The sequence below is a fragment of the Hyalella azteca genome, unplaced genomic scaffold (genome assembly GCF_000764305.2).
Source record: "Hyalella azteca isolate HAZT.00-mixed unplaced genomic scaffold, Hazt_2.0.2 contig8077, whole genome shotgun sequence".
Lineage (NCBI taxonomy): Eukaryota > Metazoa > Arthropoda > Malacostraca > Amphipoda > Hyalellidae > Hyalella > Hyalella azteca.
Window position 1 is genome coordinate 273,077 of NW_025938181.1, and position 20,801 is coordinate 293,877.

The following is a 20,801-nucleotide window of genomic DNA, read 5'->3' on the forward strand; positions in this document are numbered from 1 at the left end:
GACAGCGGCAACGTGCCACTGACAGCGGCAACGCGCCACTGACAGCGGCAACATTCCACTGACAACGGCAACGTGCCACTGACAGCGGCAACATGCCACTGACAGCGGCAACGCGCCACTGACAGCGGCAACGTGCCACTGACAGCGGCAATATGCCACTGACAGCGGCAACATGCCACTGACAGCAGCAACGTGCCACTGACAACGGCAACAGGCCACTGACAGCGGCAACAGGCCACTGACAGCAGCAACGTGCCACTGACAGCGACAACATGCCACTGACAACGGCAACAGGCCACTGACAGCGGCAACAGGACACTGACAGCGGCAACAGGCCACTGACAGCAGCAACATGCCACTGACAGCAGCAACGTGCCACTGACCACGGCAATATGCCACTGACAGCGACAACATGCCACTGACAACGGCAACATGCCACTGACAACGGCAACGCGCCACTGACAGCGGCAACGCGCCACTGATAGCGGCAACATTCCACTGACAACGGCAACGTGCCACTGACAGCGGCAACGTGCCACTGACAGCGGCAACGTGCCACTGACAGCGGCAACATGCCACTGACAACGGCAACGTGCCACTGACAGCGGCAACGTGCCACTGACAGCGGCAACGTGCCACTGACAGCGGCAACATGCCACTGACAACGGCAACGTGCCACTGACAGCGGCAACGTGCCACTGACAACGGCAACATGCCACAAACAGCGACAACATGCCACTGACAACGGCAACATGCCACTGACAACGGCAACATGCCACTGACAGCGGCAACAGGCCACTGACAGCGGCAACGCGCCACTGACAGCGACAACATGCCACTGACAACGGCAACATGTCACTGACAGCGGCAAAATGCCACTGAAAGCAGCAACGTGCCACTGACCGTGGCAACATGCCACTGACAGCAGCAACATGCCATCAACAACTTGTGACTCACATAAGAAACAAGGATAATTTCTGAATTTTTTTCATCTTGAAAATGATGCTAACAAATTTCTAGAAAAGATAGACCATATATCGTAAGTGTTGCTAGCTAGTGTCAGTGTGTTGGTGTTACTGGTGCAAGGAAACGTGACGCGCGAGATGACCAAACACCCGTGGGGAAGAGCAGCGCCCGCGGGGAAGAGCAGCGCCCGCGGGGAAGAGCAGCGCCCGCGGGGAAAGGCAGCGCCCGTGGGGAAGAGCAGCGCCCGTGGGGAAGAGCAGCGCCCGCGGGGAAGAGCAGCGCCTGCGGGGTAGAGCAGCGCCCGTGGGGAAGAGCAGCGCCCGCGGGGAAGAGCAGCGCCCGTGGGGAAGAGCAGCGCCCGTGGGGAAGAGCAGCGCCCGTGGGGGAGACGAGAGGCCGTGAGGGAGACGAGAGGCCGTGGGGGAGACGAGAGGCCGTGGGGAAGACGAGAGACCGTGGGGGAGACGAGAGGCCGTGGGAGAGACGAGAGGCCGCGGGGGAGACGAGAGGCCGTGGGGGAGACGAGAGGCCGTGGGGGAGACGAGAGGCCGTGGGGGAGACGAGAGGCCGTGGGGGAGACGAGAGGCCGCGGGGGAGACGAGAGGCCGTGGGGGAGACGAGAGGCCGTGGGGGAGACGAGAGGCCGCGGGGGAAACGAGAGGCCGCGGGGGAGACGAGAGGCCGTAGGGAAGAGGAGTGGGGAAGGCGCCCTCACTTCACCAGCCTGACGAAGTAGTACCTGAGGGAGGAAGTCTGAGGGACGAAGAGCGGCAACCTCTGCAACAGAAAGACAATCAGCACACGCGACCACGTCCTCGACATCCTGATTATAGCGCACAATAATCTACCCATATTATGATCAAGTAAAGAAAAGAATACTTACTGAGGTCGAGCAGACTGCAGGAGGAATGCACAAATTGCTCTCCTACCAGACATGGCACAAGACATGAGCTTGATACCACTAGACATGGCACAAGACATGAGCTTGATACCACCAGACATGGCACAAGACATGAGCTTGATACCACCAGACATGGCACAAGACATGAGCTTAACACCATTAGACATGGCGCCGGACATAATGAAGGCAACAGCTAGTAAGTGTGCACATCATGTGTAAGCAGAAGCAACACTGTCCATTCTACTTATGAATGCTGCGAATGCCTAAGCATTAAAATTACTTATTTGGTGCCAATTTATCAGCTTTTGTTTCTCATTAACTTAGCAATATCTCCATTGATGCGAAAGATAACTCTTGGAATAAGAGACATATTTTATTTAGAAATATTTATTAGCATCGCACACGTTCACACATTCCTTTACATCTGGCATAGAAAATGCACGTCCCAATTTGTACAAGTGAGATTTTCACGCAAATCGCTAACAAGCGAATATTTTCTCCCTGAAATAAATCTGAACAAGCGTCGCCTAGCTTATACGTTTTTAATAATGATATTATAGCGTTCAATAATGATGCACTGAACGCGTAATGATAACGCGTTCGATAATGATGATAGATTAAAGCGTTCAATAATGACGAGATAGGGAAATTAGAGATGAAGCTGATTCTTGCCACGGCAACATGTCAGGATGGCAAGAATAACGGGCGCTGAAAATAAACTTCTCCGAACTGACAACATTTGATCATTCTTCAAGTAAAAATAACAAAATTCGCGTCCAATTCTTAAAGAAATCAATTATCGAGCATACATAATTTAAAAAGCAAATAAGTGTTAAAATTACACAGATAACTACTTTAGGGGGATTAAAAATGACAAGATTTTTGACATTCGAGATGACCTCAATTTGACGTTCAATTTATTTTAAAACAAATGTATTTAGTTATTTTAAAATTAATGAACATTCGGAATCAATGGAAGAACAAGCTCATATATCAATTATGAAAACAATATTACTGATAATTAAACGCCAAAATTCTCTAAAATAGTTACGGTAGTAGGAAGTTTCGCGTTCATCTTGAATGAATTTCAAAGTTGTACAATTGTCAGCTGTACATCTGAATGTGATTGATCGATTTATGATACGACAACGAGCTAATACGTCTCGGCTAAATGATACGTCTCGGCGATTTATGATACGTCTCGGCTAAAACCCCGGGACAGCTACGAGTGAAATGAGATGTAGTGCAGACGTGCAAGGGTAACATGGATGTGCGTGTTAAAAGCCCATTCCTCCCAAAGAAAACCGTAGCGCATTTTTGTTTTGCACAAAAATTGTTGAACAATAAAATAACAACAAAGAAGTAATCTGCAGATAAAATAGCGTTTAAAAATACAAAACAAATAGCAGGAACATTGATTAAAAATGTATACCGTAGAAGTGAATGTATGAAACTAGCGCTGGGCTGCACAGTTCCCATGGTATAGTGAACGACCATCTTCTGATATCAGGAGTCTAAAACACTCGCACAACTTCCCAACAAACCATACCCAGGCCAATTGAATGACTATTTCTTTAGTATTATTAGAGTATTACTCAGGCGCCGAACAATTGAGATTTTTTGGGAACATTCCTGCATCTTGTAACCTTTGTAAGAATGAAAGTGTTATAGTCGTGGAGAATAATAAATAAATAAGAATGTTAACGCAGACAGCTACAGCAGCACAATGCTGACACCAAGTAAATGTACAAGCGTAGGTCATGTTCCACTATTAAGCTACGGCACACGTACCGTATCTTGAATCCTATACACACTCACTTATCTTATGTTTAAGAAGGAGTCACGTGAAGCTCGACCATCAGTTTATCAAATAAGAATGGAATGTTAAATGGCCCGTCACAATAAAGATTCGCTCGAAACATAAACTCGAATGCTACTGGCACAAATGAATGCGCTCATGCGCTAAAAATCGAACAATAAAATAATTCCATAGATCGATTTGGGAAATGAAGAACGATAACGCACTTCACTCGCAGGTGACGCTCCTGTATCAGCGGCGGATGACGGTAGGCCATAAGAACCCCTGACTTAAAAAAATAAGAACAAATGCTGCGATAACAAGTGTATGAACGTCAGTTCAACTAAAAACAGTCATTAGCCAAATAAAGCAAAACAATACAGCAATGATATCAATAACATTCTTCTATCTGAAAAAGGTAACCTGAGTCAATGTCTCGGTAACGACTGAAGAGATAACTGATATAAGTAGAAAAAAATATTCCACGATTTTGATGCCAATAACCTATGACAATACAAGATATAAAGTCTCATTTGGGGGCGAACAACAGAGAAGAGCTAACGATGTAGATCCCTGTCAGGTTTCAGCATCTGCGAATAGTTTACACGAACCTGAGTAAACGAACGACGTGTTCGTGAGTAACGCACGTGCTACGTTTTCAACGAGACGCACGTATCTGAAAAGAACTTTAATATGTGTGATGCTCACCACCACTAAAGGTACGGTGATGGTGAACAACACCACCACTCCAGGTACGGTGGTGGTGAACAACACCACCACTCCAGGTACGATGATGGTGAACAACACCACCACTCCAGGTCCGGTGGTGGTGAAGAACACCACCACTCCAGGTACGATGGTAATGCACAACACCACCACTCCAGGTCCGGTGGTGGTGAACAAAACCGCCACTCCAGGTACGGTGATGGTGAACAACACCACCACTCCAGGCTCGGTGGAGACAAACCACACCAAGATCGCGGTTAACACAATACACTTTATCCCTAATATGTACACACTTGTATGTCATCTGCAATACGAGTCCACGTATGGCCACAAGACACAGTCATCGCTTCAGTGTTGGTAATAGTTGACGAGCGGATGGGCCTGTTTTTACACTCACGCATACTTCACTAAACAAATTCACAGTACAACTTATGTCACAATTTGAAATATAATAACGAAAGAGTAAAGGATCTGCGTTGCACACTTGTTACATCACCGGCATGGTGGATGAAGCGACTCTTGAGAAGTTGCACTGGCGATGCAGAGACACGATACCGTGTCGTGCTGGAGTGAGGTTCGTAATTGAGAAGAACTATGAAAACATGAAGGATATACGTAGGTATAACATCTTCTGCATCGTATGATTCAGAAGATGAAAGCAGCACGCGGGGAACTTCATCGAGTGGAGATATGACACAACTGTTTGGCTCTCAAATTAACGAAATGGTGACAACCTGAAAATATGCCAAGTCAGGAAAGAGGTAGTGAAGTATTTCTGCTCAACATATAAACTGTACACTCAGAAGCAAATAAATATGAACTTATACTATTCAAATTGAACTATAAGACAATACGCGTACCTGTACATTTTTGGAACCGAAATACACGACCGTGTTGAACACTGGCAGCTCAATTCAATCAGCGGCCAATTCATTCAAGAAAAATATCGATGAATATACTCATTTAAAGCTCGTTTCTCTCACAAATTCACGCAAGAAAGCCTTGCAAAATAGGCGATTTTTACATTCATAAAAACAATCAAGATGATATTAATACAATATGGCAAGTAGCTTTCTCAATCAGAAGTGTTAGAGCTGTCGTATAGATGACAGCAATCGGTTGATCGTCTTCCTCCTCGCAGGCCTCAGCTGTCAGCAATCTTTTAGTAATAAATCTTTGCTGCAGGCGCAAGAAAACAAGAGTTTTGGTGGTGTGTTCCACCATATTTAATCCATAATAAATTAGCCGGTGAAACAATGCTCGAGTAAACAAACCTGCTGCATATCAGAGGTGATAAGGTGTGATGGTAATAATAATAATTGTTAATTGATAAGGTGTGATGGTAATAAAATGTTACCACTGCACACGCATCTCGTGACAGCCGCTATAAATGTCATAATGTACACGATCTCTCACACAATGTACAGGAACAAGCACACTTAGAAAAGAACACACAGGGTAGGGCAGAGAGTTGAGATCGCTGCCATTTACAGAAGCCTCTATCACACGATCAATGCTGACTGCATGAGTGTCAAGTTTGATCTGGTCTGATGTTGAAAGGTTTCCGACTTTGGCGGAAAAGAGCATCTCAAGTTGGTGGAAATTAAGCTGCTGTGCCATCAGCAGCGAAGGGAACAAGCAGTGCAAGGTGCACGATTTCAATTAGGACTGTGGCAGTCACCACTGACAGTGTGATAGAAGCAGACGTCTAAGCGAGATCGCTACTCACATCCAAGTGGCGTCTCTTAAAGCATAGTACGCATTTCACCCACAAACTATTCAACTACTCGTAATACTATCGTGGTTAACTCTTCGCCGAGTCCGACACGTGTTCATGTAATGGAATTATTTTGAACGTACAACGTGTTCACGAGTAGCCAATGACACCGACACTCTTAGAGCAGCGTCAGCACATTAATATCGCGCGAAAATGACCGGCGCAGACAATATACGTCGAACCCACGTATTCGTCACGTGCACTCAGGCGCACGTAGGCGAGATTTAGGCGCACGTATGCGACACGTCACTAAAAAAGCCGTGACGAGGACGACGTTGCGTCCAGTACGTCGAAGACGTAATGGTCCCAAACGTCGCCTAATTCATGGCGGGCGATTTTTTGTCAGGGTCATTGGGTCCCCTTGAGGTGTCGGGCCAGCCGGGCCCCCCACTGCCCATGTGGTGAGGGGAGCTTGTGAACGGTCCCCCCTGTGGACCACCAGACGGTGGTTGCTGCGGGTGATGAGGAGTAGTAGATGCGTTACCACCCTGGGCGGTGGGGTTGTTGGAAGAGGGTTGCGAGACAGGCCCCCCAGGTTGTGGTGCGTTAGGGACGACGGATGTGGGCTGCAGCTGAGAACTAGGATCGTCGACAACAGTAGTATCGTACTGACTGTTCTCCAATCGTGTTATCAGACGCTCATCCTCGTCGCCGAACTCACCACCCATGAGTGACGGCTCCCCCACCACCATCACATCCTGTGAGAACATCACTACCCTTCAGCACACAATTACCATCCACCGTACAAATACCTGCTCTAATGTACACTATGCAAATACCTTTGCTATTGGAAGAAATTATTTCGATTATATCTTATCAGAACTTACCTCCACTTAATGAAACAACACACACGCACCCTGGCGCTTCTTCGTTGTCCAGTCAAGTCCTCTGCCAAACCAATCAATGCTTGTCAACATGATTACCTACATTTAGGATGATGATACTGTTTGTCAGGTGCTACACCAGTGTACTGATGATACTGTTTGTCAGGTGATACACCAGTGTACTGATGATACTGTTTGTCAGGTGCTACACCAGTGCACTGATGATACTGTTTGTCAGGTGCTGCACCAGTGCACTGATGATACTGTTTGTCAGGTGCTACACCAGTGCACTGATGATACTGTTTGTCAGGTGCTGTAGCGTAGCACGAAGCACACCTAACCTACAGCTGTCATACAGCAAAACATCAACAGAGGCAATCAGTGACGATCCTTTGAAATTTACCCAGATTGATATATCCTGCCTGAGTAGCATCAGCAACTAGAGTTCAAGTGTCAAGAAATTGGCATGAGGAACGAGCCAGTTTAAACTATTAGGCATGAGGAATAAGCCGGTTCAAACTATCAGGCACGATAAATGAGCCAGTACGTGTTAACGGATTGGCATGATAAATGAGCCAGTGTTAACGGATTGTCATGAGCACAAACAGACCCACTCACCTGTCGTAGCGGCTCTTACCACAGCGGAATAGATAGTGTGGAGGTTCGGCTGCTGGGTGTCGCTCAAGAGGCAATACATATCCAGCAAGCAAATGCAGTCCAAAATAAATAACTCAAACAATGACATGTATGAATAATTTTGAGGCAGAGGAAAAGTTCAAATCACGTCTCCAATGCATGTTATAAAAATGAGAACACCCAGGAGCGATTAGATCACACAAATGAAGAACGGAGAGTTCAACAATAAAAAGAGTAGTTTGGGAATGAAGTTCTATGGTAGCAATGCAGTGCTCAAAGTTACCTCTGAGGCATCAACGCCTCAGTGTAAATAAACCATAAAAAGGCTTAATACGGAGGCACAACGAATGAAAAACTCGTACAAATGTAATGAAATGGTTCGTGTTAAGAGATTGAAAATAGAAAAAAAGTGCTCAAGGTAAATAACATAGAAATTATTCACACGAAGAAATATGGATCAAAGTAATTGTTGCACAGTTACAGATTGAGAACAAAAAACACAAAACAAGCTTTACAAGGGAGATGTTGAGTATGAAGACCTACAAGATTGGTTCTTATATGAAAGCAAAAGGAATGAAAGAAGTGTTAGCACGGCGGGACTATCCATAGGAAACATTTGCCTGGATGGGCACACGAGTTAGTGTCACGTCTCGGGGTACTTACAGAGACCTGAGAGGCCAGGTTGAAATTTGGTCCGGGCGAGCGTTTCTTGCCCGCGCCCGTAGAGTTGGTGCTCGCATTCTGGCCAGACTGCGACCCCTTGCGCTTACGCCGCTTGTTCGGGGCGCGCTGCGTCTCTGCGGGCACAGCAACACGCGTCGTTATGGGAGGGGGAACTGTTGGGGGGAGGTGTATTGGGGGAGCTGTGTTGTGGAGGAGCTGTGTTGTGGGGGAGCTGTGTTGTTGGGGGCAGTGCTGTGGGGGAGCTGTGTTGTGGGGGAACTGTGCTATGGGGGAAATGTGCTGTGGGGGGAGCTAGGATATAGAGGATAGGGCGAAAACTGTGGGTGTGCGGAACAAAAAAAAACATTTACTACCTTAACGTAACTTCAGCACTGAGGATACGATCACCGCTGTACGGATCAGCACCACTATAGAGTGCAGACAATCACAGCGGTTGCTGTAAATGTTCAAAGTGTTCTCGCCAATCACAGACGTTACTTTTGTAAGTACTAAGTATGCATGTACTAAGTATGTATGTACTAAGTATGTATGTACTAAGTATGTATGTACTAAGTATGTATGTACTAAGTATGTGTGTACTAAGTATGTATGTACTAAGTTCTCGCCAATCACAGACGTTACTTTTGTATGTAGTAAGTTTGTATGTACTAAGTTCTCGCCAATCACAGACGTTACTTTTGTAATTACTAAGTATGCATGTACTAAGTATGTATGTACTAAGTTCTCGCCAATCACAGACGCTACTTTTGTATGTACTAAGTATGTATGTACTAAGTTTGTATGTACTAAGTTCTCGCCAATCGTCGAGTTTTTGTTGTGTTCAAAATGTTTTCGCCAAACACAGATAACTGATCTTCACTCATACCCTTCGTAAAACTAAGACCTGCATGGAAACTTCGTTTCTGCATAAGCGCTTGAAGCTCAATCGTCTCAATTCACTTCAAAACCATCCATTTAACGATACGAGCTAGCATTACAATAACAATATCATATCATGCAACCAATTTGTTTCCCAAAACATTATAAGAACGATCAACTTACCATTAATTTCTAGACTAAAAACACTTCCTTGAGGCAGACACAGGCTAGAAACACTTCCTTGAGGCAGACACAGGCTAAAAACACTTCCTTGAGGCAGACACAGGCAAAAACACTTCATGAGGCAGACACAGGCAAAAATACTTCATGAGGCAGACACAGGCAAAAATACTTCATGAGGCAGACACAGGCTAAAATACTTCATGAGGCAGACACATGCTAAGAACACTTGATATGGAACGGTTCACAGTGTAAATAAGAAGCCAATTGAACCGAGCTAATTGCGTTATTGTCAGATATAAACCATTTTTCAGCGAATGCAACGCGCAAAAAAAGAAGATCAGGACGTTAAATGAAACGTATCAGTTGATTCGCAGAGCGCTTGTTGCCGTTCGACTCAAAATAATTGCAATGTATGAAACCAAGCAACATAAAGCGTGTTCAATAACTTGTATGGTAAAATTGGTTCAACTATTGAATTAATTTGTGAGACCGCTAACAAGAAACTTTAATTAGACACAAGGGAAACTCGGTCGTGCGTGCGATTTGTGTGAAGAAATGAGTATAGCAAGGCGCCTATAGAAACGAAACGTCCAAGTTGACGTGATGCAGTGTTGAGTATGGCAGCACGACATCATGTATCATGCAGTGTTGTGATCAATGCTAAGCACGTCTCTGTAGACGAGAGCTCAGTCGTACCTTCACACGTTTGTTCAATACTAGACGAAAATTGCCGGACTCTTCACAGCGAAATGTGGCTGTGCTACACGACCGTTCAAGTGCTACGACAACGCACTGCATCAATTGTCCATTAATGAATTCAAATAATAATTTTAAGCTTTAGTTTAGCATTTTGTTGTCCAAACATTCCTTCGTTCATCACTATTCACTACACATCTCCATCACGTAACTTTTTATCAAGATCAGCACCACATGCTTCCATTGTACCATTTCTAGTAAGATCAGCACCACATGCCTCCATTAGGGCCATTTCTTATAAGATCAGCACCACATGCCTCCATTAGCAGCATTAAAAAAAAAAAATTGGGCCATTTCTAGCAAGATCAGAACAAGGATAATTCCAGGCCTAAAAGAGCAAGTCTTATGAAGAAAGATTGAAGATTATGAAGCTTCCCGGTCTCTTTTATCGTCCCCTGCGTGGTGACCTCATTGAAATATACAAGTATAGGTACTCATGGTTTATACAAGTTCCGAGAAGGATTACTCGAATTTAAAACAAGAACCAACACAAGGGGCACAGCTATAAAAAACTGCGGTGAAACTCATACCACGCGTCAACATTTCTTCTCGCTTCGAGTCACTGACATGTGGAACAGCCTCCCTGATAGCATCGTTGACGCTCCGAGTATGAACGCGTTCAAGAACAGACTAGACGAAGCTTTGCAGGAGCATATGTTCCGTCTTGAAATGCCTAGTACCCTACAGAACAACTGAAAGTCTAGAAACGATTTCAAACCACCGTTTATTGAAAATATTTGATCAAAATGCCAGTCTTTTAGATCTGTGAACTAGTCAAGAAAAGTACAAGCATCGGCGACAGGCCTATCCAGGTCTATTCTTCAACGCCAAAGATACTATACTATACATGCCTCCATTAGGAACACTTCTAGCAAGATCAGCAGCACAAACCTCTATTAGGACCATTTCTAGCAAGATCAGCACCACATGCCTCCATTTGGAACATTTCTAGCAAGATCAGCACCACATGCCTCTATTTGGACCATTTCTAGCAAGATCAGCGCCACATGCCTCCATTTGGAACATTTCTAGCAAGATCAGCACCACATGCCTCCATTTGGAACATTTCTAGCAAGACCGGCACCACATGCCTCCATTTGGAACATTTCTAGCAAGATCAGCACCACATGCCTCCATTTGGAACATTTCTAGCAAGACCGGCACCACATGCCTCCATTTGGAACATTTCTAGCAAGATCAGCACCACATACCTCCATTAGGACCTAGCAAGATCAGTACCACATACCTCCATTAGGACCATTTCTAGCACTGGCTTGATTTGCGGCACCTAGTGACAAAACAAAAGCGTATCATTCTAATGGAAAGGAAGTAGCCAAACCCTAGCCAATTAGTAGAACAGAAGTTGTACAATCCATCAAACTACAGATTATTTCACCATGCTTCCAAATAACATTGGATATTTATCCATAATCCGCGAATGGCTATACAGCTGGCGACTACACTTGGCCAAGACTGACAAATATAATAAATCAGATGGAGCGAACAATGAGATGAGACAGCGCAGCGCCTTACAAGCGAGACGGAACTTCGGCGAACGAACCTGCAGCGCAGCGTCCACAGGTACGGGAGCACCACACGACGCGGCAAAGGCTAAACTTTGAACTGATGACATGAGCGACTCAGGCTTAGCTCTCCCCAATGCATGTAAATTACTGACATCGAAGGCCTCTACCTTAACAAAATTTAGAGCCGAGGGCGGCTCTTGATTAAGGAACGCCTAGGACTCGGGGAGCATAGTCCACCAGCTTCCCTATGTCCCCTTTTCGCTCCACATTTCGGTCCCCGAATCAGACAGCTACAAGCGACATACCTATTCTGCCAACTCTTGCCCTACTCTCAGGAGACTATAAAATCGGCCAGGAGGTGCTGACTAGTCGCTGATTGCGATCAGTTGGCCAACTGACCCAGAATAACTCTTACGCGAACAGAGCAACTCTGGGGCGGAGGCCGAAGCATACCCTTAATTTTGTTAGGGATGTAAACAATATACGATCGCCGACATCAATGGCCTCCATCATCAACGACCTCAGCATAAACAATTTCTTACATCAACGATCCGCCATAAACGATCTCAAGCATCAACGATCTCCAGCATCAACGCTCTCCAGCATCAACGATCTCAAGCATCAACGATCTCAAGCATCAACGATCTCTTTTTCAGCATAAACAAACTATCCCCAGCATAAACAAACATTTTCAGCATAAACAAACATTTTCAGCATAAACAAACTATCCCCAGCATAAACAAAATTTTCAGCATAAACAAACAATCTCCAGCATAAACAAACAATCTCCAGCATAAACAAACGATCTCCAGCATAAACAAGCGATCTCCAGCATAAACAAACGATCTCCAGCACAAACAATCTCCATCATAAACAAACAATCTCCAGCATTTTCAGCAATACTCATTACCTGCACCAACACATCAAGCATCAACACTCATTACCTGCACCAACACCTCCAGCATCAACACTCATTACCTGCACCAACACATCAAGCATCAACACTCATTACCTGTACCAACACCTCCAGCATCAACACTCATTACGAACACCAGTGTTCGTATTAGCACCCCATTTAATGCTCGCGCATCTGGAAACTAAATGCAGACCCCAGAGCACAAGCCAGACCACTGCCACACGCACCTAACTCATCCGGTGCACACATGCTGTTATTTATGCATAGAATACGTGTGTCCTTCATATACACGAAAAAAATCAAAGTTAATAAATAATAAAATTCGAAATAAACGAAGAAAATAAAAGATAACGAAAATAAAATAAATCGTCAGGAACAATATGATTTGGAGATGTTTCTACAGTGTGAGTGCATATGTGTGTCCATTCATTAATGAAAAACACGTTATGAAAATAATAAAGAGTATTTCTCGAACGAATTTTTTAAAAATAAGCCGAGAATAGCGTTAATATTCACTACGCAGAGTACGAGTGCGAGGAAAAGATAGAAGTGGTGGGAGGAAGTACGAGCAGGCGGCAGAAGTGGTGGGAGGAAGTACGAGCAGGCGGCAGAAGTGGTGGGAGGAAGTACGAGCAGGCGGCAGAAGTGGTGGGAGGAAGTACGAGCAGGCGGCAGAAGTGGTGGGAGGAAGTACGAGCAGGCGGCAGAAGTGGTGGGAGGAAGTACGAGCAGGCGGCAGAAGTGGTGGGAGGAAGTACGAGCAGGCGACAGAAGTGGTGGCAGGAAGTACGAGCAGGCGGCAGAAGTGGTGAGATAAGGAAGAGATAATTGTAGGATAAAGCAGTAGGAGGCTGTAGGAGAAAACTAAAATAAAGCTTGGAGAGGAAGCTGAGGGACATCCGTTAGAATACTTGGAGCATCAGTCGCGAGTATTTGTGCTGATAACATGTACATGTACCAGTATCAGACGAGAGCATGTGCGTGTATTTTTATCAGTATTGTCAGCATGTATCAGAAGTAACAGCAGCACACGTTGTCAGGACAGACAATAGTACCGCTAAAGGTGCTTGTACACGGGGACAGTAGCAGCGGCCAATGCAACTTCCGAACAAACCAACTATTAACCGCCAGTATACGGTTATATTGGCTTCGTCTATAGACTCTACTAGTCAGCCAGTAGTGAGATAATTAGTGACAGTAGCATTTGAAAGTTACAGTGGCCGCCACAACAGTCCTGGTTTACAAACAGCTCATATAGAGGACAGTGTGAGTACCTGGAGGAGCGACCATCCTCTGCCACTTCTGGAAGAGCGTCGTCTTGAGGCAGTCGCGGGGTGACAACGCGTACGCCTTGTGGCGAGACATCAGCTCCTGCATCGGCTCCAGTATCACGCACAGCTGAGGTATAGCATCCACATTATAGGTCTTAGTGCTGTAAAAAACATTACTCACGTATGTAAATATTACTCCAGATATATCATCGAGGTCATACAATAATAAATATCGCGACCAATCCGGATCTGCAGTAAACTCGAGTATACCAATGCCATTTTTTATGACGCTTAACTCTAACACATCGATTTTTATCAATATGCAAAGATGCATACTTTATCGGATTACTTAGAAAAGTTGTGATATTAATAAATAATTTCGTTTTTTAGGTCAGCTGTCACGCGAAAACTATGGCTAAGCTACGGTTGTCGGCTCAGTGTAGACATCTTGTAAAAAAATTCATACTGTACATACTAAGTTAGGCTACGTTTCATGCGCTAAATGCGTTCAAGTTGATAAGTTGATGCTTGCTCCAGGCACACAATGTAGACGTTGTAGCATTCGGAAAAAGGCGCATAAAATTTCACTTCCAAATTCGGGTTTGGGGCACGGAGTATTCTCAGCAGGAGGAAACAAATACTCACTTTTCAGTTCAAAGGTAAGGGTTATTTGCCGAATTTCAGTCATGTTTAATCAAGCGCCAGAGAGAACATTATAAAATTAAATGAAATTTGTAGCTCATTCGAAAACAGTAACAGAAAACAAAGCATTGCACATTATCTCAACCTGCATTGCTTCAGCCCGGCGTTGCTAAGGAGGTTGTGTTCAGTGGCAGGTTAATCTGTCATCATACGTAAACACGACGTAGCCAGGTACAGCACCGTAGCAGGTTAAGACTGCGTAACAGGATTAACCAGAAGTGGCAGGTTAAACCGGTTTAGAAGGATAACCGGCCGTAGACGGTTAAACCGGTTCAGCAATATACATCTCTGCTGCAGGATTATCCGGCGTGGCAGGTTGAACAGGCTTAGCACGATAATACGATCTAGTAGCATGAACCGTCAAAATTGAACGGTAACAGCACACCGAGCTACCTTGCCATATTGGATTTAACTTGTCGTGCGCAACCTCCAAAGCAAAGCCAAGTTCATAACTCCGGCAGATAATCACCGATTGCTCTCCAAGCTAAATCCGCCAATCACAAACGAGAAATCGGCCGCTACGTGTACTCGAACGTGTTTTGATAATACGGCCGTTTAAACTGTATTACAGTTTAGAATGCCAGGTTGTGCGCATGTTATAGGCCTGGGACCATATTTCAAAATTCGCTAAGTGAATGTAAGTACTTACGCTCTATTTTCTTGTCGATGATTGGTGGATTTTGCTTGAAAGGCCGTCAATGATTGGCTGATGAACTTACGATCTCTTAACTTTTTTTTAGTATAGGCCCAGGCACTGTAAGCACTCGGTGCTTTTCCGAGCGCGTATCCACAATAATAATAATTGCGTCAGGAAATAATAATAATTAGGAAAACAAAATTATCTGAACTGCAAGATTTAGGGTGGACAAGAGTAAAGGATATAGACATCCTACACAAGGCTGAAATAATTATAGATTTAATGAGCCTAAGTTTCATTAAGTTGAACCAGTGCGTATCTGAGTCTCCTGAATTTCGCGTTAAATGAAATTTTTTAGCACGGTCAGGATCATCAATCATAAGATGATATATGTATGATCAGTGGGTTTACCAGCTAATGACTGCAGGTGATAAAGCATTCAAAAATCTGCATCTATTTCGATAGCTTTTAAAAATTGAGAAATCAAGTTGACACAAATGCAGCAGCAATGATAACGCACAGCTGTAACAAAGCACAGCTGTAAGCAAGCACAGCTGTAACCAAGAACAGCTGTAACAAAGCACAGCTGTAACAAAGCACAGCTGTAACAAAGCACAGCTGTAACAAAGCACAGCTGTAACCAAGCACAGCTGTAACAAAGCACAGCTGTAACCAAGAACAGCTGTAACCAAGCACAGCTGTAACAAAGCTCAGCTGTAACCAAGCACAGCTGTAACCAAGCACAGCTGTAACCAAGCACAGCTGTAACCAAGAACAGCTGTAACCAAGAACAGCTTCATTAACTGAGGGATCATTGCTGCTTTCACACTGCTCATTTATTCAAAAATTGTGAGTGCGGTCGTTCATCATAACCGCTTGTACCGACACCAGCGCAGGGAATGTTCACAAGCCTACCGCTTGTGATGACACCAGCGCAGTTGTTGGTGATTGCATGCATACCTTGAGGTAGTTTAAGGTGTGGTTGGTGATGCCCATGCGCGTGATGTTCTTGCTGAAGGTCTCGACAAGCCCTGGGTCCTGTTGCATGGCGATCACGTTGCGGGGAATGAGTTCCGTGTGGCTGCGGATGGCGAAGTGCCACGACTTGATCCGCATGAGGTCGTCGAATGTGAACTCCAGGATGAGGCGGCCTTCAGTGAATACCTGGTCAAGCACACCAACACAAGTGAGACTAGTTCAGGTGGTAGCGGTGTGGTGGTGCGTCAATGTGTCAAAAGTGGGTGATGATGACGGAGATGGGGGTTAGCAATGATTAATGCTGTGTCATAGGTGAGTGATGATAAAATGGGGAAGGTAGATTTGGTGTGCACCCGCTGCAATGTGGTACAGTGGGGTGATGATAAGGGGGAAGGAGGGGAGGGGATGGGGTGTAACCGCTGTAATGTTGTGTCACAGGTGGGTGATGATAAAGAGAGAAGGCACTGATGAAACGCTGTCACACGTGGGTGAACGAAAATAGAGACATGAGGTCATAGTTGTGAGCATATTGGGATGGAATGTAAGCGTAATGAAGCAACCCCTTCATACCGATTCTCACGCGATCGGATGACAAATTACTGTAACTGGCACTAAAGCAACAATTGTTTACCATAACTTCAACTAATTGATACAACACAATCACGGAAAAGTCAGAAGTAACATATTTCTGGTGCGTATTGTAACTACGAGTGGCAACTTGGCACGAACGCTACGTCAGTTGCAGGAGGCTTCTTACGGGCTGAGCTCAGGCGCCTGCACCGTTTGTTTACTATTGTTTTCTTTAACATTCGTCAGAGTCGTTCAAGTAAAAAAAATTGTCTAAAATACTGTAAAGAGGTGCAAAAGAGTAAACTGTACAGAATATACAGAGCTATCTCATTATTCAACCGGAAAGAGCAAATTGCAAAAAATCATAACAGCAAACGTCATTATGACTGCAAAACACTCGGTTCCCGTAACAACTTACGCGCAGCTAACACGATGAGCTTCAAGAAGACGTGTACCTTGGTTGCATTGTATCCTGTGAGTGGCTTGACCGTCAAGACTATACGAATAATTTAGCTATTGACGCTGATAATAATTTTTACTGACGCTAATACTACTGACTGGTGCTGATAATTAGTGACCATTATATTATAATTTTAATGGTACAGATGTTAGTGACTATTATATTATAATTTTACTGGCATTGATGTTAGTGACTATTATATTATAATTTTACTGGTACTGATGATAGTGACTATTATATTATATTTTTACGGTGCTATGTTAGTGACTATTATATTATAATTTTAATGGTACAGATGTTAGTGACTATTATATTAAATTTTTACGGTGCTCATGTTAGTGACTATTATATTATAATTTTACTGGCATTGATGTTAGTGACTATTATATTATAAATTTGCTGGTACTACTGATGTTAGTGACTATTATATTAAATTTTTACGCCGCTCATGTTAGTGACTATTATATTATAATTTTACTGGTGCTCATGTGAGTGACTAGGTGAGGCGAGGGAGCACATGGGTGATGGTTCAACTGACATGAGCCTGCATAAAGCATATCGATACCGTGACCTGAGCGCCTAGTGCGCTATACGGCCCAGTGCACGCGATGTCTGCTGGTATGTTGAACTGCCTGCTACACCTCACGCATGTCTTCTCAACTACTGCTACTGTTCCTGGTACTACTGCGGCTGTTGGTGCTATTGCGGTATTACTGCGCTGCTATTGCCGACGTCGCTACTACTGCTGCTGTTGCTACTATTGCTGCCACCAACGCAGCAGCTACAGCTCGTACAAGTTTGAAAAGACATCACACACATAAGTACACGAATGCGACAGAGTCAATAGAGACACGGAGAAAACACATTCAAAGATTCAGCACACGTCACTTGCCCATACCTTAGTGAACATGGGCTTGCCATGATGGGTGACCATGTTGGTGTTATCACAGTCGAGGGTGATGGAGGTGTTATGGAAGGACTCCTTGGGATGCTTCACGGCGTAATACAGCTCCGTGACGCCGCCCTCGAAAATGCTCCTGAAGTAGCGCGGCAAGAGCGTGCGACCGATGGCTGTTGGGGGGCAGGTGGCGGGTCAGTACGGCGATGGCTTTGCTTATTATTTATATTTATTTTAACGGTTGAAATGTCAGCCAATACACATTTGACATCAGTAATTAAGCTTTATCCGCAGCAAAGTTTCGTGGCCTGTCAAGCCATAATAAACGTAAAAGTTCGTTATTTGTGTCGGCCATTTAAATTCGACTAAAAAGGCCCCCTTGTTATTTCCCTCTTAAGCCCTATGAAAAACGCAAAATTATTTCACTCAAGGTAGGTTAAAAAGAGGAAATCAATCTTTACCTTTTCTTGAGATTTTAAAGATACCAAAATCTCCTTGAGCCCAAATAAAACCTCTAAACCTCCAAGAAACGCCTAAGCTGCTACCTCCTGAGCCCAACAAAGCTTCTTGAGACAAACCAATACACAGTCGAGCAGAGCAGCGTAACTCTGTGTTTAGTTGTGCCGCAGCCACACTCGTCACAGGGAGGCCCAGTAACTCATGTACAGGGGGACCGCAGCACTCACTGTATCTCTTGGGTCACAGGGAGGCCCAGTAACTCATGTACAGGGGGACTGCAGCACTCACTGTGTCTCTTGGGTCACAGGGAGGCCCAGTAACTCATGTACAGGGGGACCGCAGCACTCACTGTATCTCTTGGGTCACAGGGAGGCCCAGTAACTCATCTACAGGGGGACTGCAGCACTCACTGTATAACTCTGTGTTTAGTAGTGCCGCAGCCACACTCGTCACAGGGAGGCCCAGTAACTCATCTACAGGGGGACTGCAGCACTCACTGTATCTCTTGGGTCACAGGGAGGCCCAGTAACTCATCTACAGGGGGACTGCAGCACTCACTGTATAACTCTGTGTTTAGTAGTGCCGCAGCCACACTCGTCACAGGGAGGCCCAGTAACTCATCTACAGGGGGACTGCAGCACTCACTGTATCTCTTGGGTCACAGGGAGGCCCAGTAACTCATCTACAGGGGGACTGCAGCACTCNCGTGTCTACAGCACGTGGCACGTGTCTACAGCACGTGGCACGTGTCTACAGCACGTGGCGCGTGTCTACAGCACGTGACACGTGTCTACAGCACGTGGCACGTGTCTACAGCACGTGGCACGTGTCTACAGCCCGTGGCACGTGTTTACAACACGAACCAAGTGATGATGTGCAGTAAAAATACACGGCACGAGAGCGGTGTGCTATAACCAGCACAGCGCGGGTGTGATGAGAGATGAAAGGTTATATGTACACGGTTCCGACAGGCGCTGTGAGATATTATTGTTACATGAATGCTTGACCGCCAACCGAATACTTAACGAAACGAACATATTACACTGAAAAAATCTAGCGTACATAAAAATCTGGAACATTTAGCTCTGCAGATAGCTAACATCTGCATCAAGTTAGTAGCCAGGAAACCAAACTTTGTTCGCATTTACACAACTAAACTAACTAAGCTCTAAGTGTAGGGTAAGTAGCCAACTTAGTAAGTTAAGTTGTTGTAATTGCAACTAGCCGCTGATCTCCGCTCAACCCACTAAACTAACCTCAGTTCTCTGCTGTAGACGTTTGTTGAGCTCGTAAAGTCTGTAGTCAGGTTGCCCGAAGTAGGGCGTGTGGCGTCTGCAATAAGAAAGAAAACTCGTTAATTAAACGTTTCATTTAGTGTTCTGAGTCAGAATATTTGCGCAATTAATAAATGTTTAGCACAGCATAGCAGCGGCATTGCACTGCAGGAAGGATTCAACGTCTACGCGTACGAAGATGAGAACAGCAATGCCAAGTCTTTCAAGTCTAAACCCATACCTAAACCATTGCAATGTTGAATTAAATATGGTTACTGTTCAAGAAGGTGAAACGAAACTTTGATAGATATCGAACCCTTTAGCTTTCAGTGCGCGTGCATCAAGAAATGGGAGTAATTGAGCATAATTGTGAGTAAAGTATTATAGTTAAAATATCTCATTAAACATAAAATAGAAGAGTGAGCCAGGCAGAACGCGGAGACGATGAGCAGCAGCAATAAGAGCAGGAGGAGGGGAGCAGGAGGCGAGGGATGTAGCGCTGATCAAATGAATAGACGGGGGGATGAGGGGAGACGAGGGGGTGTGGGGAGACGAGGGGATGTGGGGAGACGAGGGGGTGTGGGGAGACCAGAGAAGCGGCCCAACTAACGGAGGACGGAGGCACTGCCTGCACTACCTCTGCCGCGCAGTGGCTGCACTGCCTGCACTACCTCTGCCGCGCAGTGTCCACCAGCCCAGCCCTCCATCCTCCCCACCAGCCCAGCCCTCCATCCTCCCCACCAGCCCAGCCCTCCATCCTCCTCACCAGCCCAGCCCTCCATCCTCCCCACAAGCCCAGCCACCAACCCTTCTTCTTCTCCAAGCCCTGCTTCCAACCCCTCCCCTCCAAGCCCACGTTATATTATAAAGTAGAGACCAGCGCGCCTCTAACCAGACCGCCCCCTCGGCCCCCTTTAAGCGTCTATTGCAAGCCCCGCGAGGGGGAAAGCAGGCGGGCAAACCAGCGTTGCGGATGAACAGGAGTGAGCAGCGGTGCCGCT

At 45.3% G+C, this 20,801-nt stretch overlaps 1 protein-coding gene across 1 annotated transcript in view; it reads right to left on the bottom strand.

Annotated features, from left to right (window-relative positions):
* Nucleotides 1-2,238: 2,238 nt before the first annotated feature.
* The window catches only part of LOC108675719, a 56,164-nt gene continuing 37,601 nt past the window's right edge, over nucleotides 2,239-20,801 (bottom strand). Inside the window, exons 3-10 of the mRNA XM_018163744.2 lie at nucleotides 19,783-19,860; nucleotides 18,815-18,821; nucleotides 18,068-18,240; nucleotides 16,122-16,325; nucleotides 13,826-13,949; nucleotides 11,356-11,397; nucleotides 8,292-8,425; nucleotides 2,239-6,866 (exon numbers count right to left, since the gene is read on the bottom strand). Of these exons, the coding sequence (XP_018019233.1) occupies nucleotides 6,486-6,866; nucleotides 8,292-8,425; nucleotides 11,356-11,397; nucleotides 13,826-13,949; nucleotides 16,122-16,325; nucleotides 18,068-18,240; nucleotides 18,815-18,821; nucleotides 19,783-19,860 (1,143 nt within the window). The 3' untranslated portion in view covers nucleotides 2,239-6,485. The remainder of the gene's footprint in view (nucleotides 6,867-8,291; nucleotides 8,426-11,355; nucleotides 11,398-13,825; nucleotides 13,950-16,121; nucleotides 16,326-18,067; nucleotides 18,241-18,814; nucleotides 18,822-19,782; nucleotides 19,861-20,801) is intronic.